This window comes from Mesoplodon bidens (assembly GCF_964165515.1).
Source record: "Mesoplodon bidens genome assembly, chromosome: 1".
NCBI lineage: Eukaryota > Metazoa > Chordata > Mammalia > Artiodactyla > Ziphiidae > Mesoplodon > Mesoplodon bidens.
This window is the reverse complement of record NC_138176.1, coordinates 107,439,584-107,460,035: the sequence shown is the minus strand read 5'-3', so window position 1 is coordinate 107,460,035 and position 20,452 is coordinate 107,439,584. Positions and strand designations below refer to the sequence as shown.

The following is a 20,452-nucleotide window of genomic DNA, read 5'->3' as shown; positions in this document are numbered from 1 at the left end:
AGGAAACAGGCAGAGGCCTGACCGTTCCAACCCTTGCGGTCACGGTAAGAGGCTGACTTTTATCGTGGGTGCAGTAGAAGGCCATCACAGGGCTTTTGAAAGAGGACAACCTGATATGATTCATGCAGAGAAGAGATGGTTGGCTCAATGGGTAGGAAATTGGACGGTGGTATTGAGAAGCAAGTTAGGAGTTACTGAGCAAACTCCTCAGTAACCTGAGGTGGCCCAGGTGAAAGGTGTGATATTCTGGACCAGGAGAGGCAGCAGAGGAGACGGGAAGAGGGTGCTGGGACCCTACACACACGCGTTAGTACGGGTTCCTGCCTGGGGCAGCTCTGGAGGTCAGAAAAGTCTAGTCTCAGCTCCATGACTGATGAGCTTAGGTTAACCAGACCTTAGAGATCAGGAAAGTGAGCTTCCCCCTTTCTTCTCCTAAACTGATTTACAAAGTCTGAAGCCCTGAGTATCAGGAAATTTACTTTCTAAAACTTAGTTCTCCAAAAATGATGTAAAATCCTAAGGTGAAGTTTAGATGGAAAAAATCTATGCATTTGCTTCATCTTTCCATGTCCCAAGAGATCTTTTTAAATTTCGGAAAATCCTGTCTCCAAGCCTCATGTTCAAAAATGGAAGAAAGTCACCCTTAAATGTTGTGGTTCCAACTCCCAACAGACAGCTGGGGCCAAGAGTCAAGAAAATAGCTTATCCACAGACTTTTTTGCTTTAAAAGGATTTAAACATTGTTGCACCTTCTGCTGAGTTTGCAGACGCTTGTAAAGGTATCTGAGCAGTTATAAATTTCCCTTCAGCATTTGCTAAAAATATTTTTTGGTGCCTTAGCAAAGTTTGTCATAAAACTGTCTTGGCAAAAAATATGCTTCATGGAGTAAAGATATTTAAGATTACCTGTTAAAAATAACATCGTGCAGCTTATATGAGCTGCAACTAGCTCCTAGAACAAGCTATATCTTTACCAGCAAGCCGTTATTTGGGGATCATTGTAAATTTCTTTAGGAGCCTCTCAAACAATGTGATGGTTATAACCTGACGGAGGAGGGGGCCAGACCTGTTAGATTTGTCCAACGCCGAATTCTTAGGTTTGTGTGGACTTCTGCCGGAGCCTGGATTTTTTAGGTAGTGACAAATGCCCCCGCAGCCACCCCACTGTGACATCTTCCTGGCTGACTCGGAGCCCCCGGTAGAGGAGCCCACTGGCCAGGCACCCTTCCTCCTGGTCCGCCTCGGGACTCCTCCCTCAGACACGGGGGGGTGCGGGTAACGCAGAGAAATGGAAGGTGTTCCTTCTACATTTAAAATTTTGGGATCGTGGGGTCAGTAATGAGTACTCAAAGCTAGTCGTGAGAGATGGGGGTGGGCGAGATCGTCCCGAAGATGTAGGTGTCGGTCTCTACAACAGGTTTGCAGCTGATGGCAACATTAGACCCAGACATTTCAGCATCATTTTATTGGACAAAGAGCAGTCCACTCACTGGTTTTGCCTGCTAAAATCTGGTTAACATTTAAGAAGCAACTGTGATAAGGCGCGAAGCTCAATTTGAGTGTATGGGACGTTCACGTGCTGGGGGGACTGTGGGCAGTGAAGCCACTTTGGAAAACAGGCCTTTCCTCAAAGGGGGCAGACTAGGGACTTCCCTGGCGGTCCACTGGTTAGGACTCTGCACTTCCACTGCAGGGGACACGGGTTCCATCCCTGGTCGGGGAGCTAAGATCCCACAAGCCGCAGGGAAAATTTAAAAAAAAAAAAAAAGTGAGCCTAGAGCTGCCATGGGCCCGCAGCTCCCGCCGCGGGTCTGCGGAAGAGGCCTGTGGACACGCAGCAGTGTCACTCATGACACCTGAACAACTCGGAGGTCTGTCCACTGATGAGTGCATAAATAAAGCATGCATATCCTTACAGTGGAATAGCATTACGTGATAAAAAAGAAATGAAGCACTGATACAGGCTGTAACATGGGTGCTAAGTGAAAGCAGATGGTCACAGAAGAAGACTATGTGGTGTGTTTTGATTTATATGAAACACCCAGAATTAGCAAGTATATAGGATCTGGAAGTAGGTTAGCCCTTGTCGGGGGCTGGGGGCAGAGAGGAATGGAAAGTGACTGCTGATGAGGTTTCTTGGCGGGGTGGAATGTTCTAAAACTAGATGGCTGCATAGCCCTGTGGGTTAGGGTTTTGTTTTGTTTTTTCCAGTTTTTTGTTTGTTTTCTGGCTGCACCACGCGTCTTGTAGGATCTTACTTCCCCGACCCCTCCCCGGCTCTCGGCAGTGAAAGTGAGGAGTCCTAACCAGGAGACCACCAGGAAATTCCCTGTTCAGCCCTGTGAATTTTCCACTTTAAATGGGTGAATTTAATAGTACACTAACGATATCTCAATAAAGCTTTTTTTTTTTTGAAGAAAGTAAATAGAATTCTCACATTAACCACTAAGCCTAAAAGTGGACCAGGATTGAACGTCCCACCCTAGCGGTCTGTTCAGGTTGGTCACAGTTTTGAAATCGTACATTGGTTACTTTTCTTCCTGCCTGGTCCACTCCTGGCCATTTCCCCTGTGCCCAGGGGACGTACTCAAGGAAGGCAAACCTTTTAACTATTAACATGAATAAATGAGCTAAATCAAAATTTCAGAGACAAATCTGCTGGCAAAAATTGTAAAAAAATAAAATCACACGGTTAATTCCAAGATCAAAAAGATCTCCATCTATTTAAATACTTAGTGATTTATAATAGCTTGACTCTGTAGTGATGAAATGACTAGTGCTTTCCCTGTGTAAACTTCAGACTCAGGAAACCTTAATTCATGTTAAAAATACACATACATACAGTACGTGTGTCTATTCTGAAATTACTCATCTATTCTAAATAAACTTTTTTTCAAATCTAATCTCCATGCGGGGAGTCAGATTGTCCAAGTTTTCTTAAACTGTATTTCTAATGGAAAAGAGATAAATACTTAGGGGGAAAAAAGTGGATATAATAATGGTGAAAATAAATAAAAAGGGGAAGAAGTTTGTCTGCGTTTGCTATGGGGTAAAGACCCATCTCTCACTTGTGTTTCATGAGGTCTCCACCCTCTCACCAGAATGTCTCCCTACTCCTGCCCACCGGCCCTTACCTGGCGTCTGAGTTCTCACTCGGGACCCTCCCCACGGGCCTCTGACCAGGTCGCTGCTTCTGCTTGTCATAAACAGTTAGGCTTAGAAACGTGAACCATGGGCAGCTGCTAGGTCAGGAGAGGAATTTTGAGTCCATGTGAAGAAAGCAGACATTTTTTGAGGCAGGGGTAGACCATTTATACGGGGGCCCTCAGTGAGGACTGGCCGTGCTGGTGCTGCAGAACTGGCCATGGAAGTACAGTGTGGTCTGGACACAGGCATTTCTAGTCAATTCAGGTGTCCACCATTGAACAGCTATCATAGCAAATAAGTTTCCCCCGGCCTGGGTTCCTTGGTTTATGTGGAAAGTTCTTGTTTATGATTTGTTCCTCCTTAGAAGGACCTTTAGGTCATTGTCACCGTGGTCATCATCATCATTTAAGTTATTATACATGCATGATATTTCTTATATGCATATTATAATTTCATATCAAACTCAAATTCTAATGCTCTTGGAGTTTTAGGAGCTATGATTTGCACTTTTTAAGAGTGATAATATTGCAGAACCAAAAAAATGAAAATCATATCGTACTTAATATAGTCCCTAAAATGATGTAAGACTTCTTTTTTCACTTTAGGCTTTCTAATGATAATATGATATTATTAGCTTATGGATACACCAGAGGGTTGTCAGCTTGCTCTTTTTTTTTTAACTGAAGTATAGTTGATTTACAATGTTGTGTTAACTTCTGCTGTATAGCAAGTGATTCCGTTTTACATATATACATTTTTTTGATATTCTTTTTCATTATGGTTTATCACAGGATATTGAATATAGTTCCCTGTGCTATACAGTAGGCCATTGTTGATTATCCATTCTCTATATAATAGTTTTCATCTGCTAATCCCAACTTCCCAGTCCTTCCCTCCCCTCCCCACCCGCTTGGCAACCAGAAGTCTGTCCTCTATGTCTGTGAGTCTGTTTCTGTTTCATAGATAAGTTCATTTGTCATATGTTAGATTCCACATATAAGTGATATCATATGGTATTTGTCTTTCTGACTTATTTCACATAGTATGATCATCTCGAGGTCCATCTTTGTTGCTGCAAATGGCATTATTTCATTCTTTTTTATGGCTGAGTAATATTCCATTGTATATATGTACCACATCTTTATCCATTCATCTGTTGATGGACATTTAGGTTGTTTCCATGTCTTGGCTATTGTAAATAGTGCTGCTATTAACATAAGGGTGCATACATCTTTTTGAATTATAGTTTTGTCCAGATATATGCCCAGGAATAGGATTGCTGGATCATATAGTAACTCTATTTTTAATTCTTTGAGGACTCTCCATACTGTTTTACATAGTGGCTGCACCAACTTATGCTTGCTCTTTTTGAATGTTGTCTTATATGAAGCCCAGGAGCATTTTATTTTACTTTATTTCATTCCATTTTGATTTATTTTGCTTTTGTTTCCTGAGTAAGATCAGTAATAAAATGCTTAAGATCCCTGATACCTTGAATGTCTTTCTAAGTTTGAAAACTTTAATCAGCTTCATCTGTCATTTTATCTTGTTGAGGGATGTTGACATTCTCTGGATAATCCTTCAGCTTTCTCCCCATCGTCCCCCACAGCCCTGGCCATGCTCCACCCCAAGCTGATTACAAAGGTCGCCCCTTCCTTTAGGAGCAGCAGTTATGCTGTCACCTGTGTGTCATACTCTGTTCTAGATAAAGTGTTCCTGCCCTCACGTCCCTGATCTCATTGATCTCTCTGGAGAAAGGCTGATATGTCTCCTTATAAGCCCCTCCCATGAATGATTTAAAGCTTGATGCTGAGCTGTACAGAGTCCTGTTTGGGTAGCTGTGCCTCAGAGAGGATGTGGCCACTCTGCATTTACTAAAAGGGCATATGGTCCTCCTAGCGTGAGCTGCACCTGCCTTGTGTTGTCCGGAGTTCTCTGAAGGTGCCCTGTGCCAGTGCTCAGTCAGGAGGGAGGCCCGCTCTGTCCTCTGGGGACTTTGGGTAGAGGGAAAAGAGGGCTGGAGGAGGTGCTGGCGGTGCATGTAAGCCTGCCGGGCAGCGCTTTCTGAGAAGCGACTGATAAGCCGGGACTTGAAGGAAGTGATGGAAGAAACCAGGGGATTTTGAGACAGAACATTCCAGACGGAGCGGCAAGTGCGAAGCCCATGTTTATGAATACAAATATTACTATTTTCAGTAACTGTTAAAAGCTTATCATCTAGGCATTTTTAAACGTTCTAAATGGCACCTTCCAGATTTCTCCACTTTTTCTGATACCATGGTAAATTCTTTGTGGAAGAACATGAGAAAATGATACTCTGGTTTGACAGAATATAATTCATGGTCTTCATTTACACAGTGGAGTGTGAACCTTACTGTTTAATCATCTAGTCCCTATGGTAAATGCATCTCCCATCTTCAGCAGCACAGTGTGTTGGCATTTCCAACATTTGTCAGAGACTCTAACCACCTACTGACTGCTGTTCAGTTGAGACCATTGGGATCTGAGATAGTGGGGGAAATGTGCTCACTGTCCTTCTGGGTTTCTCAGAGTTGTAGCCCTCTATCAGGTTAGATCACCAAAAAGCAAGGGCACAACACACTCCAAGTGTGTGCCGACTCCCCTTTCCTCAGAAATGCCTTCATTGAGTTAAAGCTTAAAATTTAGTTGCTGTTTATATTGAGGATTTGTGTTTAAAAAGAAAAAAGCCATTGGAAAAGTTTCTCTGTCTTCTGTATTTTTAGATTTTTACTGACTACAGTTCACATCCCTTATGTAGAGAGCCACTGTCAAGAATTCCTCCTAGAAATTAGAATCAAGAAAATGTGGTGGTGGTTTTTTCTCCGGATGATCTTGCACGTTTTCCTTTTTCAAAGATGAACATTACAGCCCACTGTGTTTCCATTAATACTTTTCCTTGAATAGGGTTCAGAATTTGTCCAGTTAGAGTGCTTCTCCCCAGGAGCTAGTAAAACACATGCACCCACTTTCCCAAATAGTTTCTCTTTCAAAAACCATTTTAACCTGCCACGTTTTATATGTTCAGAGTTTTAGAAAATTCAGTCTTTTGAAATTAAATGCTTCTAAATAAACAGAAATAAAAATAATAAATATAAATTAATATAATGAATGTAAATATATAAATACATGATAAGTGTAAATACATAAATGTAAATAACTATGTACATATAAATAACTAGAGGAAGATTTTGGTGGCCGTGTTTTTTTGTTGTTGTTGTTGTTTTGTTTTGTTTTGCGGTACACGGGCCTGTCACTGTTGTGGCCTCTCCCGTTGCGGAGCACAGGCTCCAGACACGCAGGCTCAGCGGCCATGGCTCACTGGCCCAGCCGCTCCGCGGCATGTGGGACCTTCCCAGACCAGGGCACGAACCCATGTCCCCTGCATCGGCAGGGGGACTCTCAACCACTGCGCCACCAGGGAAGCCCGGTGGCCGTGTTTTTCATCATCCCGTGCCTTTGCTTTGTGAGGAGGCCACACAGAGCGATGCTTATTAGAGCTGAGGAGGTGTTGTCTGTGTCTGTCTGGATCTGCAACGTTGGTTTCTGACCCTAAGCGAGTAATGTGACCATTTTAAGTTTCAGTTTCTTCACCGTAAAAGTTGGGTAACAGCAGTACCCACCTCATGGGGTTATTCTGAGATGTGTGTGTGTGATTTTTTGTTTTGTTTGCCTTGAAGTGAGAGCCCAGCCGGAGAACCCAGCCGTGTACTCCGGACCCATCTTTCCTCACCTACAGCCTTTCCAAACCTAGGGAGAAACATTTCTTCCTATGGTAGCTCATCCATGAGTTACAATGTCCTACATTTGTAGAACATTAGACATTTATCAAAGAGATGCCGACTATAAAGAATTCATTTGACTGCTTGAATGTTTTCTTATGAATGAATGATTCCTCTCTTTTGACCCACCTACTCCGAGGCGTGGTCCAGGGGCGGGGGTCCCCAGGCTGGTCCCCGAGGCGTGGTCTTCAGGCGGGGGTCCCCAGGCCAGTCTCCGAGGCACCGTCCCCAGGCGGGGTTCCCCAGGCCGGTCCCCGGGCGGGGGTCGTGTAAAGCGTGGCCGCCTTGAGTCGCTGCAGCCGTGGCTGGTTCTAACTGCGCCGTCAGCCCTGGAGGCGCAGAGGCGGTTTTCTCTGAAAGAGTCAGAGAGTATGAGCGATGAAATTCAGAAATTAGACTCAAATTCAGAAATACGTGCCTGACGAGACTTCAGTTCTTTTCCCTTGCAGTGATAAGGAGCGCTGTGGTTGATTGTTTCCACTATATTTTCAGGGGGGTTGGGGGGAGGTGAGCATCTTGGTCATAAAGGAGGGCAGGCCTAGACGAAGTCGAGTCCACAGGACGTCTACACCTGCTTCCTGCTCTACTGGAGCCGCATGCCAGCTCCACCCAGCCTCCGTCCAGAGCCCCCTCCCCTCTCTTTTGTATTAGAATGGTTTCTCTGGGCTTAGTAGGCAGCGGTGGGGACTCCGCTGAGCTGGGCGGGGTAGTGGTCTGCTCTCAGCGGGTGGGCGGAGACCCATCTCCACGAAGGGACCCCGTGCCCCCGCCCCTGCGGGCAGTGAACCGGCCAGACACTCACTTAGACCAGATTGTTACTGCTCAGTGTTACTTCTCATTCCATTGAATGACGATAGCGTACCTGTTTTCTTAATGAGGGTGAGGCCGCCGGGTGTTTGCTCTACAAAGTAGATAAAGATTACCCGGCCTGCGGGCCACAGGGACATGTGGTTTCTCTTCTCTGTGTCTGTGTCACTGTAGCATCTCACAAACTGTCTTTACACTGAATCACATTGAACTTTTTGTATGTTTGCCTTACAATAAATGGGTCTGGGGCTTGGGAAGGAAAGTGCAGAGAAATATACATTTTTATTAGGAGAGAAATAAGAAACCACCCTCTTTGTTTAGAATAACCTTTAGTATAAATGTATCCAATTGTATTAAGGGCAAAATTATTATTGGAATTTAAACTAGTTTCTTTTTTTTAATTGAAGTATAGTTGACTTACATTATGTTAGTTTCAGGTGTACAACATAGTGATTCAGTATGTTTATAGATTATGATGTTTCAAGAAATTCTATGATAAAAAAATATTTTTCATTCTGTCACCTACCTTTGTCTTCTCTGTGATATAAACCTTAAAAATATTCTCTGTCTCCTGGACTCAAATTTTCTATGCTTAATAACTTCTAAGCTTAATATCTTAAAGCCAAGTGAAGCTGTTACAACTGAAAATTTTTGCATGTAGGGAATAAAAATCTATATAGATGTATTGAAATTTATTTAGCTTCTTTTTAGGTTACACTTACCACTTTTTTTTTAGAAGATAAATTTAGTATAAGAGTTCTCTTGAAATTTTAAGCTTTAACACATAGAGATGTTATGTTTTCTGCAGTCATTTTTGCCCAGACAACAGTTTCAACGGAGGACTCATCTCATAGTCACATTGATCACAAAATGCTCACTCCTTATCCTGTATTCTCTGTAGCATCACAAAATCTGTCATTACTGACTAATGGTGTCACACTTCTCTACCTTGATAAGCTTGAATTTCAGGTTTCACATTCACTCCAGCCTTACTTGACATCTTCCCAAACAAGCTGCTGAATGGGCAGGTCGGGTTGTGCGGTATCTTAGGATCTTCTCACCAGACACGCTGAGCGCTGTCGCTGGCTGTCGCTGTCCTGTCCTGCCCGACTGTGAGTCAGACTCCTGGCTGTCCTAACCTTCCAGACCCAGCTGTGGGAGGTGGAGGGCGGTGTGTGGGGGAGAAGCCCTGGCAGCTGACAGGACTGCCTCCCGGCCCAGGAGCTGTATCTGTGTAGCTGGGACTGAACTCAGAGCATTATTGCTCTAATTTGAGGCTCATTTAAATGAGCTTAGTTGTCTGGTTTTCCCCTCTAGAGAGGACAGGAATTTTTTAAAGAAGAGAAAGGCTCTACGTAAGGCAGATATGCTGGCACCGTGAGGAGTGATCACAACGTGCCATCTTAGGAACAGACAGAGGATTTAAAACTGGCTATGAGGTCAAGTCCAACAGAGCACAGGGTGGCGTCAGAGTGGGTGAGCTGCTGTCGACGCCTTCGGAGCCTTGAGGGAGGCCTGAGTCTGCACATCACAACAGTGATGAAGGCGGCATCAAGTAAAGGTTAAATATTTCCATTTATTTAAGAAAGAGAAACGTTTCATTTTTTCAAAAAGTCTATTCAGAATTGGTTATACAGGGCTTCCCTGGTGGCGCAGTGGTTGAGAGTCCGCCTGCCGATGCAGGGGACACGGGTTCGTGGCCCGGTCCAGGAGGATCCCACATGCCGCGGAGCGGCTGAGCCCGTGAGCTATGGCCACTGAGCCTGCGCATCCGGAGCCTGTGCTCCGCAACGGGAGAGGCCACAACAGGCCACAGCAGTGAGAGGCCCGAGTACCGAAAAAAAGAAAAAAAAGCCACACACACACACACAAAAAAAATTGGTTATACAAAGATTGGTCCTTGTAGAGAGGGAGTTTCCACTTACTGGGAATCACCCATTCATTTATCTAACTCTTTCTGACCCATTGCCAGGACAAAAATTAAGAACAAAAATTTGTTCAAATTGGTCACCTACTCTGTTTTCCAAACCTGATTCCATCTGTTTTTTGGTTTTTTCCCACGATTAAATTCTCCCTTAAAAGATCAAGGAGATCCTCACATTCTTTTATTACTTTTGGTCCTTCATTTGAGGGATAAGTGCATACTTTTGAAAAGTATTCAGCACATTGTTGTGTCTCAAGTTTTATGGACAATAAAAGATATTACACCAAAATTTAACATAAACATCCAATTTCATGGCCATGACATACTGTTTGTATCCTTCTGTTCTGTCTACCTTTCCTGTTTTCTAGTCTCTGCTTTCTGTGTTGTTGTTTTTCCAAAACCACTAAAAGTGATGAGAGAAGAGTTTTCCTTATCACATCATTTGTTTTTGTTCATATTTTCTTTGTTGTCTAAATTTCTGGTTAGAAGTTGCCGTTGTTAGAATTAGCCTACCAAAGATGTCATCTGAAAAATTTTTACTTCCCTTTTTAGTTATCTAATAAGGTTAAAATCTTTTTTTTTTAGTTTATTTTATTGAAGTATAGTTGACTTACAATGTTAATTTCAGCTGTACAGCAGAGTGATTCAGTTATACATACATATATTTTTTTATATTCTTTTCCATTATAGTTTATCATAGGATATTGAATATTGTTCCCTGTACTATACAGTAGGACCTTGTTGTTTACTCCTCCTATATATAACAGTTTGCATCTGCTAATCCCAAACTCCTAAGCCATCTCTCCCTCAGCCCCCTCCCAATTGGCAACCACAAGTCTGTTCTCTGTGTCTGTGAGTCTGTTTCTGTTTTGTAGATAAGTTCAGTTGTGTCATATGTTAGATTCCACATATAAGTGATATCATATGGTATTTGTCTTTCTCTTTCTGACTTTGCTTAGTATGATAATCTCTAGGTCCATCCATGTTGCTGCAAATGGCATTATTTCATTCTTTTTATGGCTGAGTAATACTCCATTGCATGTATATATAACATCTTCTTTATCCATTCATCTGTTGATGGACGTTTAGGTTGTTTCCATGTCTTAGCTATTGTGAATAGTGCTGCTATGAACATAGGGGTGCATGTATCTTTTTGAATTATAGTTTTGTCCAGATGCATGCCCATGAGTGGGATTGCTGGATCATACGGTAACTCTATTTTTAGTTTTTTGAGGAACCTCCAGACTGTTTCCCATAGTGGCTGCTCCAATTTACATTCCCACCAACAGTGGGAGGGTTCCCTTTTCTCCGCGCCTTCACCAGCATTTGTTATCTGTATACTTTTTGATTATGGCCATTCTGAATGGTATGAGGTGGTACCTCACTGTAGTTTTGATTTGCATTTCTCTAATAATTAGCAATGTTGATCATCTTTTCATGTGCCTATTGGCCATCTGTATGTCTTCTTTGAAGAAATGTCTTCATCTTCTGCCCAGTTTTCAGTTGGGTTGTTTGGTTTTTTATTACTGAGTTGTGTGAGCTGTTTGTATATTGGAAATTAAGCCCTTGTCAGTTGCATGATTTGCAAATATTTTCTCCCAGCCAGTAGGTTGTCTTTTCATTTTGTTTATGGTTTCCTTTGCAGTACAAAAGTTTGTAAGTTTGATCAGGTCCCATTTTTTTTGCTTTTATTTCTGTTGCCTTGGGAGACTGACTAATAGAGTCAAATCTTGATTAACGAACGCCCTGGCAGTCCCTTATGCAGCCACATTAAAAAGAAATCATCTTCGTGAATCATGCACAAGAGCTATGAATCCATATGCCAACCACAGACCCTTCCTAACTGGAGGTTAAACTCAAGTGCAGGCCAAGGACTGTCCCCTTCAGCCAAGCCCTGACTTCCTCCTTCCTCATGTGACTGCTTTCTCTTTAAAAATGAAGTACTATCCCTCTTTTCACTCCCCTCCTCCTTTCCAAATATGATGTGTAGGTCATTTTTGTTATTTGAAAAGTTATCACCACTGTGCCTTTTCACTTAATATCTAGTTATGAAATGAACATCTTTTTCCTACTCAGTTTAGGAAATTTTAGCACTCATTGAATGAGGGGCGAGGCAGGAGGGAAGAGGGTTACTCAAGAGGCCTGCACTTGGAGCGGAGAACTCCTCCTGGCCCCCAGAGGGAGGCCCAAGTAGGAAGGCACTCGGGGGCTCTCTCCCTTCCGGCTCACCTCATTATTTTTCCTCTTATTTCTGCCAACTCTGGCGGCACGCTCACCTCCAAGGACACGTTCTTTTTTCCTGCCTAAAGTGTGGGGGAAATGTCTTGTCAGAGTTTTGTTGAAATAAAATTGGCCTTTGGAAGAAGCAGCATTTGCTAGGAGACTTAGGATGGGTGGGCCCCAAGGGGACTGCAGGGAGCCCATTCCTGCGGTTTGGGGTTGTGACCCGGGGTTCACGGCGTTGCCTCGAAGGGGAGGGAGCGCCAGTGTCCTGGGGCGCCGCGTGGGGAACCGCCGCCTCGGTTCCGGGGCGCAGCTTCTCCTGGTGTCGCCCACAGGCGCCCACATCAGATCAGACTCTCCCAGTGCTGCTCCCGAGCGCGTCCTGGCTGGGGTGGGGGGGGGGGAGGGTTGTGTGGCGGGGTACGGTGGGGGAACAGAGACACCTGACCCAGAACAGACACGCGGGGGCCCGGGAGCTGCGTTTTATCTGATTCTCCATGATCCCTCTGCTCCTGACTTTGAGCGACCGCTGGGGACCCATGTGCGCGGCCGGGGTCTGGGGACGCAGGGACCACTCGCCCTGGTCGGACAGGGAAGCACCGGAGCGGGGGAGCTCTCGCCTCGGTGGCGGGTCCCAGGCAGCAGGGTCCCCGCGGCGCCCCCAAGTTACTCTGTACAAGCCCTCTCCCCTCACCCTCAGCCCCATTTCCCCTTCCAAGAAAAGTATGGAAAATTAAGATTTCTCTTTGAAACGAAGCTCCGCCTGTCGACCTGCTTCCGAAGGATTTCAGGAACCCCACCCGCCAACCCCAGGGTCCCCTCGGGGCACAGCCCCCGAACCCGGCGCTGGGCTCCGAGCGCCCCAGCCTCTGTGCGCACGGGCCTCTCCCCTGGCAGACGCTGGGCTTAAGTGTCCTTAGCCCGGTGCCCAGTCACTGCGAGGGCTCCCTGACCACTCTCTCTATCTCTCCTTGTGTCTGCTGTGGGAATGGCTGGACTTGTTTTTGTGTAAAATTTAATATGTTTGTATTAGACTCAGCTTCCTGTGATACTTAGAAAAAACTTTTAAGAACAAGTTAAGTAAGGTAGTGAGAAAATTAAGATGCTTTGGTGATTTATAAACTTGTGAAGTAGATTTTTTTAAATGTCACAAAACGCTTTAAAGAGCTCCAAGTAAATTTAAAAGGGGATCTACTGGATTTTTGCTAACTGCTAAAAAAAAAAAAAAAAAAAAAGTTTTCCTTAATTTCTTGTCCAAATATTTCAATTTATATTAACTGGTAGTTATTTCAGAGGAAGATGGGAACTCTGCAATCCTTAGTTTGTTATAATGTGTTTGTATTCAAATGTTTGGAGAAAAGATTAAAGGCAAATTTATGGCTTGGGAAGAAAGTGGTAGAAGTGGTAACAATGGATTGTCTTCTAAACTGTCATCATTTTCTGGAATTACTGACATTAGCAAGTCAGCAGGCATTTTACATCCAAAAGGAGTTACTTTGATCTGTCACCCTTTACTGTGAGCTGTAACAGTAACCTCATAGCTGCTGTACTCCATGATTTGTTTCCTTCTGTTGTTTAAAAACAGGGGTTCTTCTATCATTAGAACTTTTACCATCAGGCTCAAGAAATATATTTAAAACTCATCTCTTTCAGGAAACAGGTTTCAAGATCTAAGTCTTTTATTAAGATAAGTCATGGCCTTTTCAGTTTCTCCAGAAATATTCTATTTTTAATTCCCGAGGAAAACCACAGTAATAAAAACAAATTAACCTAATAGGTTATTTTCTTTCTTATGGCACCTATTTTTATTAATAGAATTCCAGTTTACAGATTTCTTACTATTTGTTTAGTTAAAGCAATCATTGGTAACATTTTACAGTACTTTATAAAGAACTTTTATATATATATATATAAACATGTCTGTTTATAAAGTCATGGACTGATTTTTTTTAACATCCTTATAGGAATATAATTGTGTTACTATAAAGAACTTTTAAAGTAAAACTTTTTGGACCTTTGCAGCAGCTCTGTGTGATCTTCTTAGTGATGCTCTTCTGCATTATCGAGCCCTTGTCCTTCCTAAGGGACACAGAGGGCAGAGTGAGCAGACGTTACCCAGCGTCAGACAGCAGAGCCAGACTTGCTGCACAGCCTCCCTCCCCATGACGTCCTCTTTTAACTGTTCCTCTGGTAAACTCAATACTGTTTTCCCTTGGAGCGTGTGTTTAAAAAGAAATCCTAGACGCGTTCAAACATCACTGCTCACTCTCTATTTTCTGCTTTCCAATGGCTCATTCCCATGCTTGATGAAGCTCAGTTTTTTAAAAACCGCCCCAAGTATTCATTGCACAGACTTCCATGCCTGGGGAAACGCTATGTGGAAACTGAACCTGAGACTGTTTTAAATAAACATATGAGTTTTTATATGGTACTGCTTATTTAATTATTTAATGCTTCTGATTTATGTAATAGTGGCAGCCCCATTTATGTAATGGAGCCAAGCTCAGCACCCTCACTGAAAATGAAGGATATTTCTTTACTTTCCTTCTGAATGTAAGACTCCATTAGTATAGGATAAAGTGTAACCTAAAAATATAAATGTGCTGTATTCTATTCCATTCCACATCCTTTGATTCCAAGTTAAGAACCACTAGGTGAATTCGCCTCTAGCTCTAACATTCTGTTTTTAAATCAAATATCAGGTGACATTGTGGTATGTGGTATTTTTCTCTAATAACTCACCTGCTATACGTGGATTGTAGTGAGCTTTCTAAATCTTTGCTTAATTGTGTGTTTTCTCCCCCACCCAGAGTAAAAGAAGCTGAAGAGGTGTGTAGGCAGAAAAAGGGAAAATCACTTTATAAAATAAAACCAAGGCATGACTCTGGAATTGTAAGTATTTATTCTGTTTTTTTAACTTGTGATTTTGTTTGGCTTTTAGGCACTCTTTTCTCAATATATACAAATTTATCTAATAATATTTTAATTATTTTCCTCTTAAGTTTGAACAAATAATGAGCCTCTGACTTAAAGAATCTCCTTTTCCTTCTGCCTTTAATCAGGCCCCAAAGGCTAAAAGAATCTCAGGGTTCAGCATTCAAAGACTAACAATTAAGATAAATCCACTGAGGGGGTGCACGCATGTGTGTGGGGTTGCTGGCAGAGTTGGGGGCCATCGTTCACTTTCCTCATCACACACGGGTCACAGCACAACTGTTGTAATTGGAGGAGCACCCTTGGGATCTAACACATGAAATGCCAGGTGCAGTGTTGTCCTTTGCCGGGACCAGGGCTCAGGCTCTGCGGAGTCGGCTGCCCAGCAGCTGTCAGCTCACAGCCTGAGTGTAACAAGCCAAGGTGTTCCCTCTTTGTCCGCTCTCCCCTTCAAAATAAAACGCCAAGTTGTGCCCCCAGAGAGGAAAGGGTGGTGGAAATGACGAGTTTTCCCTTGTGATACTGTCAATGTTTTGTTGAGTGTTCGAGGGGTTGTCATTTGACCCCACAGTGTAAGTAAATGATGATGTTTTAGGCCTTAAAATAGGAGCAGTTTGAATTGAGTTAGTCTAATATAGTCTAAGTGGAAGATACTCAAATAAACCAAATTGGAATACAATTAACCAGCTTTATTTAGAAAAAGTTAGAAATTATATCTTCATTTAAAAGATATTTTCCTTTCAGTTTCTCTGTATAAAAATCTTATGTAACAACAAGTATTATATTATGGTTTGGTTTATGTTCTGTCTTTTTGATGAAAGTACAATCTTAAAGTACATGTATAGAATGAGCAGGAAGTTATTTATTAACCACAATTACGGTATTATAAGGATAGAAGAGAGTTAAATCACATTAACCATGAGATGAAGCCTCGATTCAATTTTCATATTTATGTATTTGCACACATAAATATGAGAAAGTGAGAAAGGTGAGCTGGTATTCTTTCATGTCGATTAGAAGCTAAATTTTCAAAACTTTTTTTTCTCAAAAACATTCATTGATTTGTCTTAGTGAAAATTCTAAAAGATAAAACAGATTCTACTTCTATTTTTTTCCTTTATGACCTTGTGTATCTTTAACCTTTTTTCAGAGAATTTGATCCAAATGAAAAGACCTTGTTTGGGCTATTCTAAACGCCATACATTTTTTAAAGTTCTTCCTTCTAACTATAACTCTTCCCTGGTGCATTTATTTTCAGAAAGCGAAAATAAGCATGAAAACCTGAACAACGAAAAGCAGAAAGAAAATGAGTCCCTGCAGCCACTTCCACAGAATTCAGCCGACCTGAGGGCAGGAAGGAAACTCATCATTTTGATCACTTTTCTTCTTGGCCTCTTGCATAATCTTTGTGTTTTCCAGACAGTTCACTGATTGTTGAATTCTACTGTATACTAAAAAAAAAAAAAAAAAAAAAAAAGCAAAAGCAGTAGGCCAGTGGAGAATGTGACACCTTTTCTTTTTGTAAAAGTTTATGGTATTTTACCGATAGACCAAAACAGCATGTGTAAGAGGCAGTATCTGCATTAATTCTGAACATGCTAAACAGTAACCTCCAATTTACTGATGTGCAAATAGCCCTGTCACAGTGAAACACGTTCCTTTCTACTGACGACCAGTACTCCACATCACTGCATTTAGAGTTATGGTTAAAATGTTATTTCTAGTGAATTGTTTGTATCAGTTTCACGTCTACATATAAATTTTCTATTTTGAAATCGAAGTACCATTTATATATGTCATAGTCAAGGCTTTCCCAGCTCTTGGGTTGGTTTCTGTAACTATATATTTGTGAAAGAAGATTATCATTTTTTTTTTACTCATCAGATAATGAATAGAAAAGAATATAGCAAAAGGAAATCCCTTCCTATAAATCATTTAAAATAGGCAGGAATCAGAAATGAGGGTGTTTATCAACTATGTCCTTTGGGACCTTACATAAAGCCAATCTGCAGCAAAGGTCAATTAAACCAAAGTTGTGCCTCTCTGTACTTTTACCATTGCCCTTCACAAAGAAAATGACACAATACTTTTAAGGAATTTAAATAAATGATGCTCATAAAATTGCCAAACGTGACTAACTGTTGGCAAAAAAAGAGTAACTTCTGGATGGATTGGCATCTACCTAGAACTTGTTACTTAAACCCAGCTGCCTGAATATTGTGACCTGATTGGGGTTGTCTTTATGTGTTAATGGCAGTTGATTAAAAACTATGAAATGAGTATGCAAGGATTTATGATCTAAAGGAGCCTAGGAAAAGATTTTTAGATTGAGAGGGAAAAAAAGTAAATCTTCCACTCTCTCTGAAAGTATTTTAAAGTCAGCTCCTGATGCGTTGTGATGGTTTTGTCTAACATTAATAGATATTTTTAAAAATTCCTTTAATGATATGTTTTGGGGTACAGCTGTGAATAAAAGGGAGAGTGTGTTGCTAATGTAAACCAATTATGGAATCAACTTAAAAAGAAACTCTGAATCATAACTATGTTTGTATTTATGTAGAGTACGGTACTTAGCTTTCAGTCTGTAGTCGACATGCACAGACACAGTAGTGGCTCTCGGGTTGCTGTTCTGCTGTTCTCCTGTCTCCTTCGGCCCCTCCATGTGTACATGACTTTCTTCAATGATATAATAGGGCATTTAACAGAGATCGCTATGTGCAATACTGTATTTAGTGTTTCTATTTTAATTTTTCTAGGATGTTAATTTATATGAAAATAAAATGAATAATAAAAGAGTTCTGTGCCTATTGTGTATGTATCACCTAAAGATACTTGCAAAATACTTACCATGGGGGCGGAATTAAGTTAGATCGTCCATGTCTGAAGATCTTTTTTTATTATTATTAATTTTTAAGAAATAAATCTATTTTATTTATTTTTATTTTTGGCTGTGTTGGGTCTTCGTTACTGCGCGTGGGCTTTCTCTAGTTGCGGCGAGTGTGGCTACTCTTCGTTACGGCGTGCAGGCTTCTCATTGTGGTGGCTTCTCTTGTTGCAGAGCACGGGCTCTAGGCGCACGGGCTTCAGTAGTTGTGGCACATGGGCTCAGTAGTTGTGGCTCGCAGGCTCTAGAGCACAGACTCAGTAGTTGTGGCAGACAGGCTTAGTTGCTCCATGGCATGTGGGATATTCCCAGGCCAGGGCTCATGTTCCCTGCATTGGCAGGCGGATTCTTAACCACTACGCCACCAGGGAAGCCCCCTATTATTAATTTTTATTGGAGTATGGTTGCTTTACAATGTTGTGTTAGCCTCCACTACACACAAAAAAATTGAATCAGCCATACACATAAAGATATCCCCTCCCTTTTGGACTTCCCTCCCATTTAAGTTACCACAGTGCCTTAGGTAGAGTTCCCTGTGCTATACAGTATGTTCCCGTCAGTTGTCTATTTTATACATACTATCAATAATGTATATGTGTCAATCCCAGTCTCCCAACTCTTCCCACCCCACCCCTTTCCCCCTTGGTATCCATGCATTTGTTCTCTACATCTGTGTCTCTATTTCTGCTTTGCAAATAAGATCATCTACCACATATATGCGTTATTATACGATATTTGCTTTTCTCTTTCTGACATACTTCACTCTGTATGACACTCTCTAGGTCCATCCACGTCTCTGCAAATGACCCAACTTCATTCCTTTTTATGGCTGAGTAATATTCCATTGTATGTATGTACTACGTCTTCTTTATTCATTACTCTTGATGGACATTTAGGTTGCTTCAGTGACCTGGCTATTGTAAATAGTGATGCTATGAACATTGGGGTGCATGTGTTTTTTTGAATTATGGTTTTCTCTGGGTATATGCCCAACAGTGGGATTGTTGGGTCATATGGTAGTTCTATTTCTAGTTTTTTAAGGAAACTCCATACTGTTCTCCATAGTGGCTGTATCAATTTACCTTTCCACCAACAGTGCAGGAGGGTTCCCTTTTCTACACACCCTCTCCAACATTTATTGTTTCTAGATTTTTTGTTGATGGCCATTCTGACTGGTGTGAGGTGATACCTCATTGTAGTTTTGATTTGCATTTCTCTAATAATTAGTTATGTTGAGCATCTTTTCATGTGTTTGTTGGCCATCTGTATGTCTTCTTTGGAAAAATGTCTATTTAGGTCTTGAAGATCTTTAACGTTTCTTATTTCAGGCTTAACAGTTGATAGTAGTGAAGTATTTAATGAATGTTGGTTTTTAGAGATAACAATCATTGTGCTAAATCCAAACATTTTTTTAAAATTTCCTTATGCAATTTTAAGGAAGAAGTATTTCCCACTTATGGACACCAGTGTATTAATATCTGAGAAGTCTTTTTTCTAAAAGTTAGAAATTATATGCAAAAATTCATCTGATACAGATTAAGTGGTGACAGGTTATTGGAAAACAATAAGGCAGAGGACATTTTGGTGCAAAGAGAAGGATGTAGACAGGGAAATAGAAGGAATAAAAAGGAAGCATTATGCTAATGGAAAAGCATGAAAAGACTTTCTTCATAAATAATCTTTGCATTTAGGTCTGATCTAATTTTTCATCACCTGTACACTGGCTTGTCATCTCCTTTGTGCCAAGGCCTGGTGCTAACTAATAACTGACATTTTAAAAGGAAAATGTGGAGGGAGGGTGAGATGGGTAAAATGCCAACTGTATGATGATGGACAGAATCTAAACTTTTGGCGGTGAGCAGGCTGTAGTGTGTACAGAAGTCGACATACAGTGTACACATGAGAGTTATGTAATATTATAAATCAGTGTTAGCACAACAAAAAATAATTTAAAAAACTATAAAGGAAAAGAACTAAATGTCAAGTTGGGGGAAAAACGTGTAAAGCAACAATTAAAACTCATTGTAATGCCCAGTTCAAAGAGTGCAGAGTGCTAAATGCAGAGGGATGAGGAAGAGGTGAGTGCAGGGGAGAAGAGGAGGCCCTGTAGGCGCCGGGAGCCTCACTTCTCTCAGACCTGCAACCAGGCGAGACTCAGGAGCAGGGCACAGAGGGGAAAGGACGGCCAGAGATGTCGCCTGAGCCGCAGAAAGGGACTTTGTGCTGGGAGCTAAGGTAAGTTTATTACGGCTCGGGGGCTGGATGCCCGGGGTCCCGGGCGGGGCGGGCAGCGGCGCTGACGTCACCCAGGAGCCTGTTTCAAGGGAGGTCTTAAACGTTCCAAATGGGCGTTTGGCGGACGTGAGGCGACGTTTCTAAGGAAGGGAAGGGCTGAGGGAAAAGCTTGGAAAACGGAAGCCGAAGAGACCGCCACCGCGTGGAAGAGCCGGCCCCGCAGAGAACGGGAGGCGGCGAGAGGCCGAGGCCGAAGGCTTCCACCACGCCGGCGTCGCGCAGCGGAGCCAGGGGACCAGCCTGCACTGGCGACCGGACCCGGTTCCGGTGACCTGGCCCCCCCTGCGCCGGCGTGGGGGCGCGGCGGAAACCGGAGTGAAGAACGGCGCGGGGAGGCCCGAGACGCGCCTCCGTGAGGACCGGGAACCGGGGCGGGTCACGGTGGCAGGCCGGCCTCTGGGCTGTTACTCGAGCCTGGCTCCGAGCATCAGTGAGGCG

The 20,452-nt window shown here is 42.4% G+C and overlaps 1 protein-coding gene across 1 annotated transcript in view; it reads left to right on the top strand.

The window, feature by feature from the left end:
* FMN2 (formin 2) overlaps nt 1–16,120 on the top strand; it is a gene marked incomplete at both ends in the record, with an annotated part of 311,706 nt that extends 295,586 nt beyond the window's left edge. Inside the window, 2 exons of the mRNA XM_081254035.1 lie at nt 14,712–14,793; nt 16,094–16,120. Coding sequence (XP_081110161.1) covers nt 14,712–14,793; nt 16,094–16,120 — 109 coding nt within the window. The remainder of the gene's footprint in view (nt 1–14,711; nt 14,794–16,093) is intronic.
* Nucleotides 16,121–20,452: the final 4,332 nt, after the last annotated feature.